Here is a 20080-nt window from a genome sequence, read left to right on the forward strand (position 1 = left end):
TTGTCATCTTGTCTTAGCAAGAAATCTTGGGGTACAGTATATCTATCTCATATGATGTTCAGTATTACATAGTATTCTGCTTTTTCCTGGATTTGAGATACAGGAAAGAAGTTAGCTGTTTTTTTGCCTGTTTTATCTTCTCATACTTTTTTATGCCTTGGAATGATAGGTGAATGGGAGAAAAGCCCTTTTCCTTCCCATCATAAAAGAGAATGAGACGGTTAAAAAGAAGTCTGCAATAAAATTAGCATAATAAAATCAGAAATATAATGAGTTTCAAAAAAAGAAAAGTGCAGCTTCTTGAAATTAATTAACTAGAAATTTCTTGACCATAAAATAATTCTTTTATTCTTTTTTTTTAAGCTAAAACTACGTACAAATTTTCAATGCTGGTTATGAATAAGTATTCATATTGTAGAAATAAATATTTATCAGTATATTGGGACTTGCCTGGTGGTCCAGTGGTGAAGACTTCATGCTTCCAATTCTGGGGGCATGGGTTCGATCCCTGGTCAGGGAACTAAGATCCCACATGCCATGTGGCCAAAAAAAAAAAAAAAAAACCCCACAACAACAATTTATCAGTATAAGGTTAAATAAAATATTTGTGGTAATAAAATTGTACTTTTTTTTTTTGGAGTTTGGAGCATCTTGTGGAAAAGGATTATATGATATGATTCAGTTTTAAAAACCTGTTAATTCCAAAAGAAACAATTTTCTTTACTATTCCATATTTTATCTTTTATAAACCAACTTTTTTTTTTCCTTACAGCATAGCATGTGTAGTGTTTAAGAGCATGAGCTCTTGAGTAAAACCTCCTGCCTGGGTTAAACCTTCATTTACCTTCCCTGTGTCTTAGTTTCCTTGTTTGTAAAATGGGGGTATTACTAGTGCCTACATCAGAGGCCTTTGTGCTTGATCAAATGAGATAATGCTTGAAAAGCAATTAAAATAGTGTCTGGCACATTACTGAAATGCTCAGTAAGTATTAACTGTTATTATTATATTTTGACCTGATTGTATACCTATATCTGCCTTTAAGATTATGCTAAAGACATTTGCTTTTGCTTAGATACTTAGGGCTTTTTTTGATTATATAACTGTGCTTTAGAAATTTAGAAATTGTATTTGACCCACTTATGTTATAGATGTTCTTTGTCCAGTATGGGAACTACTACATGTGGCTCTTGAGCACTTGAAATATGATTAGCCCAAATTCAGAATGTTTTACTTGTGAAGTATAGATTTCAAAGACTTACTACAAAAAAAGGATAAATTATCTTATTAATAATTTTTAAGCATTGATTACATGTTGAAATAATAATCTGAATATGTTGGGATAAATGAAATATATTATTAAAATTAATTTCATCTGTTTCTTTTTCCTTTTTAAAAATGTGGCTTGCATTTTATTCCTGTTGCACAGTGCTTTATAAACAATGAGAAGCATACTTAGGAAATAACCTTTATTTATTTATTTTTAAATATTTATTTATTTATTTACTTCGGGTGTACTGGGTCTTAGTTGCTCCATACGGGCTCTTAGTTGTGGCCTGCGAACTTCTTAGTTGTGGCATGCATGTGGGATCTAGTTCCCCGACCAGGGATTGAACCTGGGCCCCCTGTGTTGGGAGTGCAGAGTCTTACCCACTGGACCACCAAGGAAGTCTTGGAAATAACCTTGTTTTAGAAAATAACCTACTAAGCAACTATACTCCAATAAAAATTAATTTTAAAAAAGGTTAAAAAAGAAAAGAAAATAACCTACTTAAAATACTTCAGGTGCTTTTGTTTGTACTATTACACAATTCTTTAGGCTATATTATTATACAGATCTTTAGGCTTATCATTTAGCTCCATAACACACTTTTCATCATCACTTTGTTTGATTAAATTTGTCTTCTATTATGTATTGATTTTTTTAAAGATTTTTTTTGATGCAGACTATTTTTAAAGTCTTTATTGGATTTGTTACAGTATTGCTTCTGTTTTATGTTTTGGTTTTTTGACCGTGAGGCATGTGAGATATTAGCTCCCCGACCAGGGATCGAACTTGCACCCCCCTGCATTGGAAGGCAAAGTCTTAACCACTGGACTGCCAGGGAAGTCCCTTATTGATGTTTAAAGTACTTTAACTACATTAGTTTCCCATATTACAGGAAAAGGAAAAAAATTGCTTATACATATCTTCATAGCTAACCATTGACTGTAGTAAAATGTTTTTGTAGGTTGGTAAAAATCCAAATACTTGTTGTACTGGGTAAATATGTTTACTTTTAGTTGTTTAATGAAGTGAGAGACCTTGAGTTTTGTTTGACACAGATGACCTTTTATTATGCAGTTTCATCAGGGGCTGCTTGTGTTTGGTTGAAAATGGTGGGGGTTTTCCCAATCTTGAGAATTGTTTATGATGGGTAATTTAAAAAAAATTTTTATTGGAGTATAGTTGATTTACAATGTTGTGTTAGTTTCACGTGTACAGCAAAGTGAATATATGTGCATATATATATATCTCCACTCATTTTTAGATTCTTTTCCCATATAGGTCATAACAGAGTATTGAGTCGAGTTCCCTGTGCTATACAGTAGGTCCTTATTAGTTACTTCTTTTATACATAGTAGTGTGTATATGTCAATCCCAATTTATCCCCTCCCCACTTCCCCTCTGGGTAACCATAAGTTTGTTTTCTACATCTGTGACTCTTTTTTTGTTTTGTAAATAAGTTCATCTGTACCATTTTTTTGGATTCCACATATAAGCGATATCATGTGATATTTGTCTTTGTCTGACTTACTTCACTCAGTATGACAATCTCTGGGTCCATCCGTGTTGAGGCAAATGACATTATTTCATTCTTTTTTATGGCTGCATAGTATTCCATCGTATGTATGTACCACGTCTTTTTATCCACTCCTCTGTCAATGGACATTTAGGTTGCTTCCATGTCTTGGCTATTTTAAATAACGCTGCAATGAGCATTGGGGTGCATGTATCTTTTCAAATTATGGTTTTCTCCAGATATATGCCCAGGAGTGGGATTGCCAGATAATATGGTAGTTTTATATGTAATTTTTAAAGGAACCTCCTTACTGTTCTCCATAATGGGTGTACCAGTTTACATTCCCACCAACAGTGTAGGAGGGTTTCCTTTTCTCCACACCCTCTCCATCTCTCTACCCCCTCTTCATTGTAGATTTTTTAATGATGGCCATTCTGAGTGGTGTGAGGTGGTACCTCATTGTCATTTTGATTTGCATTTCTCTAGTAATTAGTGATGTTGAGCATCTTTTCATGTGATTTTTGGTCCTCTTTATGTCTTCTTTGGAGAAATGTCTATTTCGATCTTCTGCCGATGTTCTGATTGAGTTTTTTTTTATTGTATTAAAAATGTACAAACAGGAGCTGTTTGTATATTTTGGAGATTAATCCCTTGTTCGTTGCTTCATTACAAATATTTTCTCCCATTCTGTGGGTTGTTATGACTGGTAATTTTTATTGAGCATATAATTCCAGAGGCTGATAGTGTTCTTGAAGTTATAATTATAAGTGGGAAAAAATTGGGAATGTGGTGTTCTCCAGGTTACCATGTAATATCAGTGACTTGTGACTCAGGAAAATAGCAGCAGAAAATATTATTGGGGAATGTGTGTGCTAATTTTTAGTGACATATAGCTTTGTGTACCAGATAAATAGGAATAGATTTCTGTATAGGATAGAGAACTTCTCTTAGGTATTTTCAGGGAAACCCAGTGTGACTGAGACAGAGAATTTCCTTTAAGTGAGAGGAAACCTAAGAACTGTGTATTATATTTCTTTCATTGTACTTGTTCAAAAATTAATATGGATTTAAAATCAATATTAAAAAAATTAATAATACTATTAATATTTATAGTCTTTATAAGACTATAAAAGAAACTAAGTTTAGATTTTTGAGGATGAGTATTTAGATTAATATTATTCAGAATTACCTAAGTAACACATTCTCACTGAAAAAGAAACAATTCAGATAAAAAATGTTCCATTCCTTCATCCATCCCTTTTGCTCTACATAGCTATATAAATTTAAAATATATATATATATACACACATATATATTTACATATATACACGTATTTGAGAGTGGCATCTTGTAACATTTCTGCAGCTTGCTTTTTCATAACTTAATGTCTCCTTCCCTTCCTCCTTCCTTCTCTCCTTTTCTCCCCTCCTTCCCTTCCCATCCCTCAGCCTCTCTCTCTTTCAATACAGAAAGATTCCTATCTCATTCTTTTAAACTTCTGCATAGTAAATTTTAATAGTATGCATTTAATTTTTCTCATACTCTTATTTTGGATATTGGATTATTGATGTGAACATACTTGTTTATGCTTCATTGTAATAGAACATATTTAACCATCAATAAGTGGACAATTCACAATAAAGAATATTATCACTTAAAAGAGAATAGAATTTCTTGAGGTTAAGTGGCATTTGTTTTAAGGGTATAGTTTATTCACCTATATTATGAAGAATAGAAGGGGGTTCCACTTTGTGCTTCTCAGGTCCAGAAAAGGGACTTTATGTTTATCCTTATTAAATTTTTTTTCTGAAAAATTTTTTCTGAAACTCTTACGTTGTTATCTTGTTAGCTTCCAGGCTTTTGTATTCTGATTCTGTCATCTTTTTAAAAAAAATTTTACATTTGAATACTTTCATTTAACAATATTAAATTCTCACTGATTTATTTATTTAACAAACGTGATTGTTCACTGTTTGTGCCCAACAGCGTACTGGACAATCTATGAAATAGATAAGAGAATAAAGCTCAGCCCTGTCTTCAAGGGCTTAAACTCTACTGGGGAGATAAGCCTTTTACATAAAAATTGTAATACAAGGAAACAATTAACAGTGATAAAAATATCTTCCAAGGATATTTGGGCATGAGAGAGGTAACTTTTATTTTGGAAGTTCAGGAAACATTTCCTGGGAGAGAGAGAAATTTGAGATAAATGTCAAAGGTTTTGGTAGGATTTAACATGGAGATTTAGGTACTGTGTATACTAGAAAGGAGAATAATGTGAAGTTTGGAAATCAGTAGTGCTATTTCATGTGCATTATTCACTACTTTCTAACTTATAGAAAGAGAAAATCTACTTTAAAAAATTCAATTTATAAACTTTCACAGATATACTTACACAAGATTAATACTACCTAGTATTGTATTGTACCTTGTATTTTCTTAATTACAGTATCGTCTGCGTAGGAATCTCTTACTTTACTTGAAACCTCTGTGTCCATGTGAAAGGCAGGGAGAATTCGACCTTAATAATGTTAACATAAATTTTGTCTTGTATACCATTATAAATTTTTTTCAAAACACTTTTATACTGGCTTCATGGAATGGAATAACATTATTATATGGCTTATATTTCCTATCTGTCTCATTTGATCTTCAAAACTACCTAATATTAGGGCTGACTTGCTTTAAGAAAACTTACTCTCAAAGAATCAATTTTCAATCTAAGGTTGCACAAAGCTTCAGTGTGAAAGAATCCTGTAGTTCTTTGGATGCCCCTCATCCACTTATTTTTTATATCATCTGATTTCATATCTTCTACAAATTTGATAAACCTATCTCTGTATTTCTTTCTGAATCATTAGTAAAATTGTTTAGTGTTAAGGGACATGTAAAGAAACCTTTTTCAAAATTGACATGATCAAATATCAGCATCCTGGATACAGCTTTTCAGTTTCTTCTGAAGAGCTTTTCAACTAGTTATGAATCTCAGAAACCACTGTTACGTATCTTGTATTTCTCCATCTTGCCAGAAATCAGTGCTTCTTAATCAAGGGTGATTTTGCCTTTCAGCAAAAAATCTGGCATATCTGGAGTGCTATTTTTGGTCATCACAACTGGCGGATGCTGCGGCATCTAGTTGGTAGAGGGCAGAGTTGCTACTAAACATCCTACAGTGCACCAGAGAGCCCCCTACAACAATTATTTGGCTCAAAATGTCAATAGTGCAGAGGTTAAAAACCCTGCCATAGCCTATCGGAAGACAATTTGGTAGATGCTTTGTTACAGTCCAGACATCCCTGTTTCTAATGTTCATCTCATCTACTAGTCCTGTAACTCAAAGAATAAATGATGGCTCAGGCCAGCATAGTTTAATCTCAGTGAATCTCTGTCTGCTTCTGTTAAATACTCTCTTTTTGGTTTTTGTTTGTTTTTTATTTTAATTTTTTATTGAAGTATAGTTGATTTATGTGTTAATTTCTGCTATACAGCAAAGTAATTCAGTTATACTTATATGTACATTCTTTTTCATATTCTTTTCCATTATGGTTTATCACAGGATACTGAATATAGCTTACTGTGCTATACAGTAGGACCTTGTTGTTTATCTATTCTATATATAATAGTTTGCATCTGCTAACCCCAAACTCCCGCTCCATCCCTCCCTCACCCCCCTCCCCCTTGGCAACAACAAGTCTGTTCTCTATGTCTGTGAGTCTGTTTCTGTTTTGTAGATGAGTTCATTTGTGTCATTTTAGATTCCACATATAAGTGGTATCATATGGTATTCGTCTTTCTCTTTCTGACTTACTTCAGTTAGTATGATAATCTCTAGTTGCATCCATGTTGCTGCAAATGGCATTATTTCATTCTTTTTTATGGCTGAGTAGTATTCCATTGTGTATATGTACCACATCTTTATCCATTCATCTGTCGATGGACATTTAGGTTGTTTCCATGTCTTGGCTATTGTGAATAGTGCTGCTGTGAACATTGGGGTGCATGTATCTTTTTGAATTATAGTTTTGTCCAGATATATGCCCAGTAGTGGGATTGCTGGTTCATACGGTAGTTCTGTTTTTAGTTTTCTGAGGAACCTCCATGCTGTTTTCCATAGTGGTTGCACCAACTTACATTCCCACCAATAGTGTGGAAGGGTTCCCTTTTCTCCACTCCCTCTTCAGCATTTGTTATTTGTTGACGTTTTAATGATGGCCATTCTAACTGGTGTGGGGTGATATCTCACTGTAGTTTTGATTTGCATTTGTCTAATAATTAGCCATATTGAGCATCTTTTCATGTGACTGTTGGCCATCTGTAAATACTCTCTTTTTGCCCTGCTCTTGATATTGTTGTGTAGAATTGTAATCAAACCTTTCTCCTTCTATATTTCTGTAGTTGGGGATCTGCCTTTCTCTTTTCGACAATTAGGACTCCATTTCTCCTCTTTAATCTTTAGAGACTTCTTCCATTTTATATGATGATTCAAGGTCACTGATATCCTTTAGCAATTTCATTCCCAAATTCATTTTGACTAAAGCATCATTATAAGAGCTAGGTGCATTCTTATAGTCTTTTTTCCCTAGTTTGCTCTTCAGTCCCCTTTTAGTAGTGCATATTATGAGACCTGAAAAAAAATTCAGTGGCATATGAAGAGGGAGAACTGAAAAGGACATAGTGAATAATGAAGCACTAGAGTATCTGGAATGATTATTGAGTGTCTGAAACACCTTTGAAAATGAACAGACTGTTGTTTTCTGGTGACACATATTTTGTTGTCAGGTACTTGTGAAAGTATGAGAGATACAGGATTGTATTCCAGAATGCTAAGGAAGTAGGATTATGTTATGAAAATGTCATTAAGCACTAATAAAACAATATACAGGTTATTTATACGTGGTCTTAGCATAGAAACCAGCATTGTTATGTCATCTCATGTGCGGGGAAGTGGAATGTGAATGGAAGTGGAGAATCGCATTACTGAACCACTCCCTTAACTCTACCGGTAGGTCGAGTTTTCCTTCTGTTGCCCGTTTCATGCTGTAGAGTTGTAAGAAGCTCTGGATAATGTACCTGTGGCTAGTTGTCTAAGCCCTCCCTCCCCTAACCCTGAACCTCCTTTTTCTTTTCCTGTGAGATGCAGTGGAGATGGAGGAAGGAGGTGAGTAAGTAGTAAAATGTTCCACTTTCTTCTCCTGCATTGTTTTCTTAGTAATTGAAACCAGCTGTGACTTTCCATGGACTGTTATTCCTGCTCTGGGGAGGACTCTATATGGTAGATAACATCACAGCACAGGCCAGTACTTTTTTCTCTTAATGATAAATACCATTACTTAGCTACCTCACTAGACCTCACGAATTATTAAATAATTTTATTCTTAAAATATAACTGACTCCATTTGATTCTAAGAGGATTTATTAGTAAAGAATCATGATATCTCTAAATTTCTTGATTAAGGATGAGCAGTCTCAGTTTTATTTCATTATACTGAAATATATCTGATTCACCACATAAATCATTCAGTGATTCACCCCAGAATGTCCGATTCTCACACCCCATAAGTGGTGCAAAGATGATATGTGTAGTTTCTTTTCCAACCACTTAATTAACAAATATTTATTGAAGACTTGGAATATGCATGAACCACAACCAAAATGTCAGTTTGAATTTTTGACTCAAGGAAGTATTGAAAAGGAACTTAGTAGAAAAAGGCTCTAAAGACTCAGATTCCCTTTTTAGTTTTTGACTTGTTGCAAAATAAATTATTTTTAATCTCTGTAACCAGATTCTCTAGGATGGTCTCTATTAATTTGGTTTCTGTGTATTTCACACTGAAGGAGAAAAATCAGAATCCCAAACTCTCAGCAGTAGGAACTTCAGAATTAGATTTTTTTAGAGACCTGCACATTATTTTCTTGCTCTTTCATTTGTTATCCTTTTAAATAAATGAATGTATCTAACTCAGAGTGGCAAAGCAATCTTCTCTTCCAGACAATTCCTCTGCTGTATGTTGGATAATGCTAGTTTACGTGGTGATTCTTACCACATTTGAGGTTATGTTGTATATAAATAAAAATAAATGGTGTTTTTATAAGGAGTCAGATATCCTGGGGGGAGATTCTAAGTGTTCCGTTTCCCCTGATTTTCAACTAGGTCACAGAAATTTGGCTTAAATCTATTTATCATTATTTTAAGTTAATGCAAAGAAGAGAACACAGTTTTGCCTTTGGCTTCTGACAAGGCAGAACAAATTTAGGCTCATTAGAAGACAAGAACAAATGTTAAAAAAGAAAAACAACCATAACTTTATTTGGGATGTTTCATGTCTACACACTGTGTAGAATTGTAAAATATTTATTTTACATAAGGATGGTCACAGCCTTATAGTTACAGGTCCATGTAACTATAAGGACTGTGGAGAAGGTCACAAATCACAGGGCACGAAATAAGCATTAAATCAAGCAAGTCAATATATTTTTTTCCTTTTTGCATAACTGTATTTCACTAGAATTGCTCCTGCTTTCCAAGGAGAACCATTTATTTTGTGGTTAGAGAACAAAGGACCTTGTGTACAATTTTTGCTTAGCACAGTGAAAACATACTTGAAATTTCATGCAGAATATTTCCATATTTTTTCTTGAAAATTACATTTTTACTCAGTATTTATGAAAATGTTTATAAAATTATGTCTGTGTTTAGATGTAGTATATTTTTGGGATCTGTAGCTTGAAGACATTGTTAACTTTAAACCCATTGTAAAAAGATCTCTAGTAGAGAAGGCTATGGAAAGAAGCTCTCTTTTAGGAGTGATGTTTAAGGCTAACCTAAAGAACAAAGTGATGCAGTTTTGGTTTTTTGCCAGCTTAATTTTACTGTTTTCATAATTTTTTTTGAGCTTTGAAATTTGGGCTTAATTTTTTATGACTGCATGAATTCATTGTATGACTAGATCACAATGTATATAGCCCTTCCAGTTTTAATTATTTTTGTTGCCTACATTTTTAATGTTCTTAGTAGTGTGATGAATATATTTGTATATAAATGTTTGTCAGCACCTCTCATTATCTCTAAGAATTACTATGCTAAAGGTTATGAACTTCTTTAAGGTTCTAGATATACTTTGCCAAATTGCTGTCTAGAAAAGTCATACTGTTGGGTTGACCAAAAAGTTCTTTCGGGTTTTTCGTAAGATGTTACGGAAAAACCCAAACGAACTGTTTTGGCTAACCCAGTAGTTTACACTTTCATAGTTAGTTTTTATATTAGTACAGACTTATCACATTCTCACCAGTATTGAGTATAGTAGCTACAAAATCTATGTGACTATCCACAGATTTTTCAGAATTATAGAAGGGAAAATCTTAAAAGAGTTTGTCTGGTCCAACATTTTTCAGAGGACAATGAATCCCAGATAATTAATTAAAATAACAATAGAAAGCTGAAGTCAGGTTAGCATTTTAGTTTTCTGGACTTCTGGTTCAGTATTGTTTTCACCAGAGAATACTGCTTTATTGTTTATTGAATGTTTATTATAACATGGCGAGGTACTATACTGGGCACTTTGATTTTTAAAAATCTAATCTTTCCAATAACCCAAATGGTGAGTGGTTTGAAACTTTACCATTTGTAGGGAAGAGGAGCTAAAGAAGAGAACGAAGGCAGTCTTCAAATACTGAATGTGAAAAAAGATTAATTAGGGAAAATAGGTGGGATTCACAGGGAAGTGTTTTGGCTTAATGTAAGGAAGAACTTTTCTAAAGAGTACAGTAGTGCTGTTCACCAAAGAAAGAGGAGGTCACATTGAATTACACTGCTCCATTGTGAAAGTATTTAGCCCAGTCTGCATTTGCCAGGAATGTGGAAAATGGAATCCATGTATGGAATAAGAGAACTAGTTGACTAAAGATAATGCATTATAAAGAATGTGGTAGAGTACCTGGCATGGAGTTTAATGCTCAGTAATGATAACTATTATAAACTAATTATATCATAAATTAGATAAAAAGATACCATGAAATCCCTGAAGCTAGTGACAGAATATGCAGAGATGCTAATAAATAATGAAAGAAGTAAGCAAAGAAAAATAGAGAGGAGGGAGAAACTAAAGCCAAACCTTTTCTGTCTCAGAAAGCCAAGGGGACGGAGAGTTTCTAGGAGATAGTCAATTTGTTGTAAAATATTAGATGTAGGTTAAAAAGAAAGAGAAGTGTAATATACAGATAAAAAAGATCCGATGAAAGAAATGAAAAATCACCCACAGTCCCCTATCCAGAGGTAAAAGTTGACAACATTTTATTCTTTTCAGATCTTTGAATGTGAATTTAAAAGCATATCTATAAATATATAGATGGGTAGATTTAGATATATCACTAAACATCTTGTAATATCTCTTATCACTTAATACACATGAATATCTTGATGTCAGTAAATATGGATATGCATTATAATTTTCTGTTGCTGCATAATTCATTACATGGTTGAACATAATAGTAGGTATTCAGGTTATTTGTTTTCTCACTTTATAAACAATGTTCACTTATCTCTATCTTTGGTGCAACTGTCATAGTTGAGGCTGTCTTTTTTGCCTAAACTGTATTAGTCCCTTAATTTTTCCTTCATCTTTTCTTGCCCTCTTGCGGTCTGTGCTCCATACTTTTGAATGGACAAATGCCATGATAAGCATTTTTGTACATATATCTTTGTGTACATGTTCATTTGTTTAGTTTTGTTTTGGCCTCGGTGCGCAGCATGTGGGATCTTCGTTCCCAGACCAGGGATCGAACCTGCGCCCCCTGCGGTGGAAGCGCAGGGTCTTACCCACTGGACCACCATGGAAGTCCCTGTTTTTATTTATTTATTTATTTATTTAAAATTTTTATTTATTTAATTTATTTATTTTTGGCTGCGTTGGGTCTTCGTTGTGGTGTGCGGTCTTCTCATTGCAGTGGCTTCTCTTTTTGCAGAGCCCAGGCTCTAAGCCCGTGGGCATCAGTAGTTGTGGCTTGCGGGGTCTAGAGTGCAGGCTCATTAGTTGTGGTGCACGGGCTTATTTGCCCCGCGGCATGTGGGATCTTACTGGACCAGGGCTTGAACCCGTGGCCCTGCTTTGGCAGGTGGATTCCTAACCACTGCGCCACCAGGGAAGACCCCCCGTTTTGTTTTTAGATTAATTAGTTAGAAGTGGAATTGCTGGGACTTTCCTGGTGGTCCAGTGGGTAAGACTCTGTGCTTCCAATGCAGGGGGCCCGGGTTGGATCCCTGGTCAAGGAACTAGATGCCACATGCATGCTGCAACTAAAGATCCCGTGTGCCGCCATGAAGATCCTGCGTGCAGCAACTAAGACCCAGTGCGGCCAAAATAAAAAAAAATTAAAAAAAGAAGTGGAATTGCTGGGTCCAACTAATGGGTATGCGTATGTGAGGTTTTGATACATGTTGCAAGATTGCCCCCCATAAAGATTTTTTAAAATTTACTATTTAAAAATACTATTGCCTATTACGTATGTAAAGGTCCCATTTCCCTACACCCTTGCCAACAATCTTTTTTTTTTTTTTTTTTTTTTTCGGTACGCGGGCCTCTCACTGTTGTGGCCTCTCCCGTTGCGGAGCACAGGCTACGGACGCGCAGTCTCAGCGGCCATGGCTCACGGGCCCAGCCGCTCCGCGGCATGTGGGATCTTCCCGGACCGGGGCACGAACCCGTGTCCCCTGCATCGGCAGGCGGACTCTCAACCACTGCGCCACCAGGGAAGCCCGCCAACAATCTTTTTAATCTGATAGTCTTAGAAATTCTTGATCTCACTAGATTTCATGCTCATCTGTTATCTGTGAATATTTATGAGATTGCTGGAGAAAGCGATAAGCTAGGGATTGCAAATATCTACAATACCATTGTTTCCCTTTCTGAGTCTATACCAAATATCAGTGATTGATCTTGTTTGAGTTACTTGCTTAAGGACAGTTACAATATTTTATATACTAAGGAAGTTCTTGAGTGTAGGGGAAGAACTATAACAGAAAAGCGTTAGTGGTTGACTTGGTCCATTCAGTTCTGGGATTTTCTGTCATACTGCTTGTACACATGGCTAGGGGTAGTGGAAATGGAATGTTACTGCTTTTGGCATTTTTAAAGTGAGGGAAAAACTAGTAGAAGACTGTCATTTTGCAGATAAAATTTAATTTTGTTCTTTCTCCATTAAGGAAATCCTTCCTCCCCAGAAGTACAGTTGTTGAATTCAAAACAAACCAAGTAAAAATTATAAAATTTAATAAGTTCTCGATAAGATTGGAAGTCTTGTCTTGTATACACTAGATAATGCTTTTAACTTTGCACTTACTGCCTAAGGAGATATATTGGATATCTATACTTAGGAGGTTCCAGTTTTGTGGCTTTCTTATTTTATTTTTATTAAAGCCAGGATATCAGCAATGTTATTATTATTTTTTAAAATAAATGAATTTATTTATTTATTTTTGCCTCAATTGGGTCTTCGTTGCTGCACGTGGGCTTTCTCTATTTGCGGCGAGCGGGGGCTACTCTTCATTGCTGTGCGCGGGCTTCTCGTTGCAGTGGCTTCTCTTGTTGCGGAGCACGAGCTCTAGGTGCGCGGGCTTCAGTAGTTGTGGCTCGCGGGCTCTAGAGCGCAGGCTTAGTAGTTGTAGCGCACGGACTTAGTAGCTCCGTGGCATGTGGGATCTTCCCGGACCAGGGATTGAACCTGTGTCCCCTACATTGGCAGGAGGATTCTTAACCAGTGCGCCACCAGGGAAGTCCCAGTAATGTTAATTTTGTTTTGAATCTTCTTTTAAGGGCATTTCATATAATTTGTTTTGACTGCTGAGGTAGAATAGTTTGTTGTTAAATGCTACTGGTTTGGTTATGCTACAGCTTAACTGTGTCTAGGGATTTAAAATAGACAAACCTTAAATTATAAAAAATTGGATTTCAATAATATAACAATTCATTATGTTGTTATCTTAGAGAAGAGGGAAGGAGTTACATATTGTATTCTCAGTGGTTACTAGGACTGTTATGAGTGATTTGCATGGCTATTGTACCTAAGTGGAATGGGGATAATGTCACCTAGCCTTTGTAGAACCATCTGAAGCAGATGGCAGAGGCAGAGAAGGACTGGTTGTCGTGTAGGAAGAACAGATATATGAGTGACTAAACTTAGTCTGCTGACTCTTGTCAATACATGGATTGAAATCTGGTAAGTGTATCAAGGCTTGGATGTGCTTAGAAGGATTGATGAATGAATTTTTAATTTAATCTTGAAGTTAGATTGGCTATAGTTGAAGATAAGAAAACAAGTATGCTTTAACTAAAATCTTTGGTTGCAGGTTAAGAAGAAAACCTAGCTTGTTGTAAGCAAAATGGAATTTATTAGAAGGCCATTGCTGAATGTCATTGAATGCAAAAATAAACCTTTAGCACCTTAGTTTAAACACATTAGTTCAGTGAACTGATCAAGGGTAAGATTCACCCCACCTTGTTCAGGTGCCCACTCCTGGTCCAGTTTGTGATGGCAGGGAATATGGAACCATCTAATAAATATATCTGTGGTTATTGGAGGCCCTTGGAAGGTGGAGTGGGGTGTAAGTCCTTAGGGAAAGTAGGCTTATAGTGAACTGTATGGACATCCTCAGAGGTGTCTACTCTGCTCTTGCTTTAAATAATGGATTACTTTTTACATTTAGTACTCAGAAACCTGTAAGAGTTATTTATGCTTTGTAAAGTTTATAGTTTAATTTTAATATAAATATAATAATTAGAGAGTAAGGCTAAATCCTTTTTGATTTTTACATATCTTGGATACTTTTTTGTTTGAGATGGCAGCACCTGGGAAGAGCACAGTGCTTGGCACTTATGACCCTTAGCAAATACTAGTAGTTGAATGAGTACTTGAGAGGAGGTAAGACCCATTCATATGTGGCCTTGAACACCAAACTTATAAAGTGAACCCTCCCTCCCCCACAGTGACCTGACCTAGTCTTCACGGCTACCTTTTAGATTTTTCTTTTTATTGGATTTCTTTTGTTATTAGGCCAAAGTAAAAAGCTTTTTATCTTGTGAATCACTGAATCAAACAAAAAAGTTTACTGAGGCCCTTTTGAGGTGCATTTTTGGGGTCTTTAATTATCTATGCATTATCATGAATGCTTAGAAAGGCTTTTAAAACCAGATGTTCAATGGAAACTATTTGGAAAGAAAATGTTACAAGACAAAGTGTTTATAAAGTCTTCAATGAATGGTTAGATATTGCTAGATAGTCCTCCTTCAGTGTATAGCTAGACTCTGACAACTTCTTAACACCTCTGCAAATACCACCCTAGTCCAAGGCTTCAGCATTTCTTCTGGAACTGTGTAGAATAGCTTCCTAAATGGTCTCCCTGCATTCGCTTATATCCCTTGACAGTGTGTTCTCCAAAGGATGTGACTTAAGTTGGATTACACACAACTCTTCTGAAAATTCTCTGGTGGATTCCCTTTCTAAAATAAAACCTAAAATTCCTTCTGTGATCTACAAAGTTCTATGGGATTTGGCTCTACCTCTCTCATCTTAACCCTTGTGGTGTACCCCCTTCATTCTGCTGCAGTCACAGGGACCTCCAAGCACACTCAGTTTAAGGCTTTTGCACTTGTAGTTTTCATTGCCTGAACATTCTTGCCTGAGGTAACTTCATTTCAGGGCTTTGTTCAAATGTGGCTTATCAAAGAAGCTTTCCCTGACTACTCTATCTAAAAGAGCACCCTTCATCACTCTCTAATTCTTTCATTCTGTCTTACTTTTCTTCATAGCACTTATAACTTGACAGTATATGTTTGTTTATTTCTGTATCTGTTTCCTCTTCTAGGTCCCAAGCTCCATGAGGGCAGGGATTTTGTCTTTTTTATTCGCTGCTGTATCCTCAGTGCCTAGCACATAATGGATGCTCAGTAATTATTTGTTGAATACATGAGTAAATACACACGTTTGTGTACTCTGGGTAGTAATTGGGGGAGATGGTGTATTACAGACCTGGCACTGGTAAGTGTGAGGATAACTGTTGAATTTAGGAGATAGGAAGAAAAGAAAATCATTAACATCCCATAGCACTTGTATATTTTTTATAAAGTTGGTGGAAGTGGGTTGCTTTTGTAATTAGAATTGATATTTTATCAAGCCGTATTTGGTCATATTTCATTTAAGATGAAGAAGATGACTTTGTGTGTAAGAAGGCAGCCTCTAAATCAAAAGAGAATGGAGGATCTCCAAATAGTTATCTTGGAGCATCAAACGTGAAAAAGAATGAAGAAAACACTAAGACACTAAACACTGAGAATAAGCCTTTGTCACCAATGAAACTTACCCCCACATCAGTGCTTGATTATTTTGGAACTGCAAGTGTCCAAAGATCGGCTAAGAAGATGGTGGCAAGCAAAAGAAAAGAGGTGAGTGTTCTACAGGTAAGCAAGAATGTTCAGGATTTGTACCCGTTCAGTTATTAATAAGAGGTGAAATTGGATTTTATGAATAGACCAACATTTTATTGATGAAAATAATTTTCCTATGATTATGGGTAAAATGTATTGCTATTATGTTGGAGGAAGACCAAGTTAGAATATCACACATTTAAGTTTTTAATATTTGAAAGTGAGAAAAGATCATTTAAATCATAAGAATAAATTGTGATTCTTAGAATTTAAATACTCAGAATGCAAACTCATTTTACTCTTGACCTCAGACAATATAATTGTTCCCAAATGAGGTCATGAACACATAACTTAGAATAGAGCCTCCCTGTGCTATACTTGTGACCTTCTCTATTTTGGCTGATGTTGGATTCATCTTTTCCTGGACGTTTAGGAAACAAATACAGATAAGTTAGTGAAAGTAGTTCCCTGCGTGGAAGCCTGCCGAGCAATGTGTGTGTTGATTTCTTTAGTACCTCCATTAGACAATGTAATCTTTCTCATGTGTTGGTGTGCCAATGTTCTGGACTACTTCTGAGGAAGACGTTAGTCTCTAGGGTTTTCTGGGGTACTTCTTTTGAACATTTCAGTAGAATTAAGTGAGAATCATCTGTCTGTAGCATATTTGCTTGTTAAGAAATTGGATGTGGTCACGGAGTAGCCATGAATATAATTTTTTGGCTGGTGTGCATTGAGTCTATTTCATAACTGATACATTTATCTCTCATTGGTGTATTTATTCAGCTACAGTTAAGAAAAAGTACCTTACTTTGAACTTAAGGTTTATGCTGATCTTGCTTGATTTTCCTTGAAATATAGCCTTCACAAAATGCAGATGATTCCAGATTAAATGATGAAGCCATCGCCAAGCAATTGCAACTTGATGAAGATGCAGAGGTATTAGCGTTTTCTTTAGATATCATTAGCACCTTGATGTTGTCACTTGCTATTTAGTCTACCCAGGCAGACAATTAAGATAGTTCTAGTTTCATTTTGGATTGAGCCTCATTGTAAGAGTTATGTGTAAAATAAGTTAAAGTCTAATACTATATGAAAATCTAAGTTTATATAAAAGATAAATGAAGAGAGCAGAGGATAACTGAAGATTTATTATTAGATTTCTTTGAATGGAAGCCTCCTTTAGAATAGTTAAAATAATTTAACTTGGTCATATCTCTTCTCTTTCCCCTTTGGGCAATCTCTACTCCTGTGGCTTTAAGTACTATGCATATGCTGGTGATCTCTAAGTCTATCTTCAGTTCAGAGTGCCCTTTGTAGTGAACCTGTTATATTCATTCAGTAAGTATTTATCGAGCACTTACTGAGTGCGTGGCACACTTCTAGGTGTTAAGGATACTGAAACTAAAAAAAAAGTCAGATCATTATAAATGCTACGAGGAAAAGTAAAGGAATAGATGTTTGGTGTGATCAGTGGGGTTATGAGTGTTCTATTTGAAATACAGGGGTTAGGAAAACCCCTCTGAGGAAGTGACATTGGGGCATATAATTCATGATAATGGTGAGCCATGGGGCTTCCTTCTACCTGGAGGAAGATTTCCTCTAAACATAGAGAATAGCAGTTGTAAGCATCCTGAGGTAGAAATGTTTGAGTTTTATGAGTTTGGAAGAAATGGCCAGCAGCAAATCCTGTTATGTCATGACTGGTCTTTGGTACCTACCAGAAGGACTTGGGATGGTAAGGAGTTTGGATTTTAGTCTCTGTGAGATGAGAAGCCATTGGAGTATTGAATAGAGAAATGACATGACTTTTGACGGCTCTTAAAAGAAGATTATTCTGGCTGCTGTGAACTAAAGAAACCACGGTGGGCAAGAACAAAAGCAGATCATTTTGGAGACTGTTAGGGTAGGGGAGGTGAGAGAAGATGTTGGCTTGTACCAGGATGGGGGTAATGGAAGAGGTAGTGAGAAGTGGTCATCATCTGTATATGCTTTGAAGGTGCAACCTTCAAGTTGTTGCAGATAGACTGGACGTAAGGTATGAGGGAAAGAGAAGATTCAAAGGTGACTCCATGTTTTTCCGCTTGAGCAGCTGGGTGAATGGTGATATCATTTATTAAGACTGGAACACTGGTACAGGAAAATCAAGAATTCTGTTTTGCACATAAGTTTGAGATGCCTAATAGGCTTTCAAATGGATATGCAGAGTGGGTAGTTGGGTAGAGGAATCTGGAGCTTAGGGGAGAGGTCTAAGCTGAAGATGTTTATTTGGGATCATTAACATTTGAATGGTATTAAAACCAGTGTAACTAGATGAGATCACGGGGAGAGAATGTAAACAGAAAAGAAGTCTCAGGATTGAGCTCTGGGGCACTGTTAACAATGAGCGGTCAGGAAGAGAAGGATGATCCAGCAGAGGAGATTTAAAGAAAGTGGCTAGTGAAGTAGGACAATCAGGAAAACTTGGTATTTTATGTAAGCCAAGTGAAGAAGGTATTTCAAGGGGGAGTGTTCGTCTCTGTCAGAGGCTCTAGGCCTTGGTACCTGCTGTTTGAACCTCCTTCCTGTTTATTAGCTTAAGTGTCACTTTCTCATATTCCCTAAACTATTTTAGAAATCCCTTCTGTATGCCCTGTAGCTACTATTAACATTTATTTGTGTCTTCTTAAATTGCTATTTCCGTGTCTTCCTGTTTGTAGACTTTAAACTCTACCTACCAGGGCTGTTTATGTCTCAACTATTGTGACCTCAGTGTTCATCTCAGTGCTTGGCAAAGAAGAGGCTCTTTTTTTTTTTTTTAAACATCTTTATTGGAGTATAATTGCTTTACAATGGTGTGTTCGTTTCTGCTTTATAACAAAGTGAATCAGCTATACATATACAGAGAAGAGGCTCTTGATAACAATTGTTTTGAGAGAACAGTATTCTAGTCTTCTGAAATATACTGACTTCACGTTTTATTAATTTGGCAGTTTATAGTTTGTGTTTTCAAAATCTTTTTCCATCTTACTGACGACACAATTTTATAAACTACATACAGATATCCACATGACTCAGGGTAGGACAGATGGCCTAGGTAAAATCATGAAGTGATTTTTTTAGGGACCTGACTTCTTATCTGTCTGAAATACTGGAGGCTTACCCTGTCCTTTCCAAACCAGGTGTGGCACTTTGTATCACAATCCTCTGTTTTCCCATTTCTATCACATTCTTTCAGAATCCTGTTTGGGTCCTGTTTATCATATATAATGAGAAATATATTCTACTTCCACACGTTCTCTTCTGGAAGAGCTCCATTTTACTGAAAGTAAAAATATTTGGAAATAACAGTGAGGTGAATGTCTGCGTGTTACATTAGCATTTTAGGAAAACTTCTGATATAATGACTTAAATTTTCAAAAGTCAGGACAGATAAATTACTACTGTGTTGTACCCCTGAAACTAATATACTATTGTTAAGTCTACTGTACTTCAATTTAAAAAAATATCAGAATGGATACATTTGAATTAGTAATTGAAAATAGAAGTTTGATGATATTAGTGATAGTTGCATTAGTATGTATCTTACTGTGTGTGCAAAGAAGGTATATAATTTTCTTGGTTTATAGATTCAATTCTATGTGTGCCCCCTCCATCCCCCACAAGGCTGTTGTTTTTCTGTTAGGATAATGATTCTCTCCTGACCTCTTTTTAGAGTTTAAAATAAATAGAGATGAGAGATCTGTAAGTGTTGCATTGGGACCATTAAGAAAAAGCTAAAGACTTGGAACTTTATGCTCAATTTATCTATCATGCCTGCAAAACTAGAAATATATGTTCTGCAGTCTAATTTGGCTTCACGAAACAAACTTGTGATTCTCAGTTATTAAGTGAAAAAATGTCCTAGT

At 35.7% G+C, this 20080-nt stretch overlaps 1 protein-coding gene across 16 annotated transcripts in view; it reads left to right on the plus strand.

The window, feature by feature from the left end:
* The window catches only part of RFC1 (replication factor C subunit 1), a 79672-nt gene that overhangs the window by 29651 nt on the left and 29941 nt on the right, over positions 1–20080 (plus strand). For 9 of the 16 annotated variants that reach the window (XM_081250440.1, XM_081250449.1, XM_081250451.1 and 6 more), the window contains exons 5-6: positions 15973–16229; positions 17055–17132. In XM_081250440.1, coding sequence (XP_081106566.1) covers positions 15973–16229; positions 17055–17132 — 335 coding nt within the window. The remainder of the gene's footprint in view (positions 1–15972; positions 16230–17054; positions 17133–20080) is intronic. The other 7 variants (XM_081250450.1, XM_081250442.1, XM_081250443.1 and 4 more) reach the window with 1 other exon arrangement.

The sequence above is a fragment of the Mesoplodon bidens genome (genome assembly GCF_964165515.1).
Source record: "Mesoplodon bidens genome assembly, chromosome: 1".
Lineage (NCBI taxonomy): Eukaryota > Metazoa > Chordata > Mammalia > Artiodactyla > Ziphiidae > Mesoplodon > Mesoplodon bidens.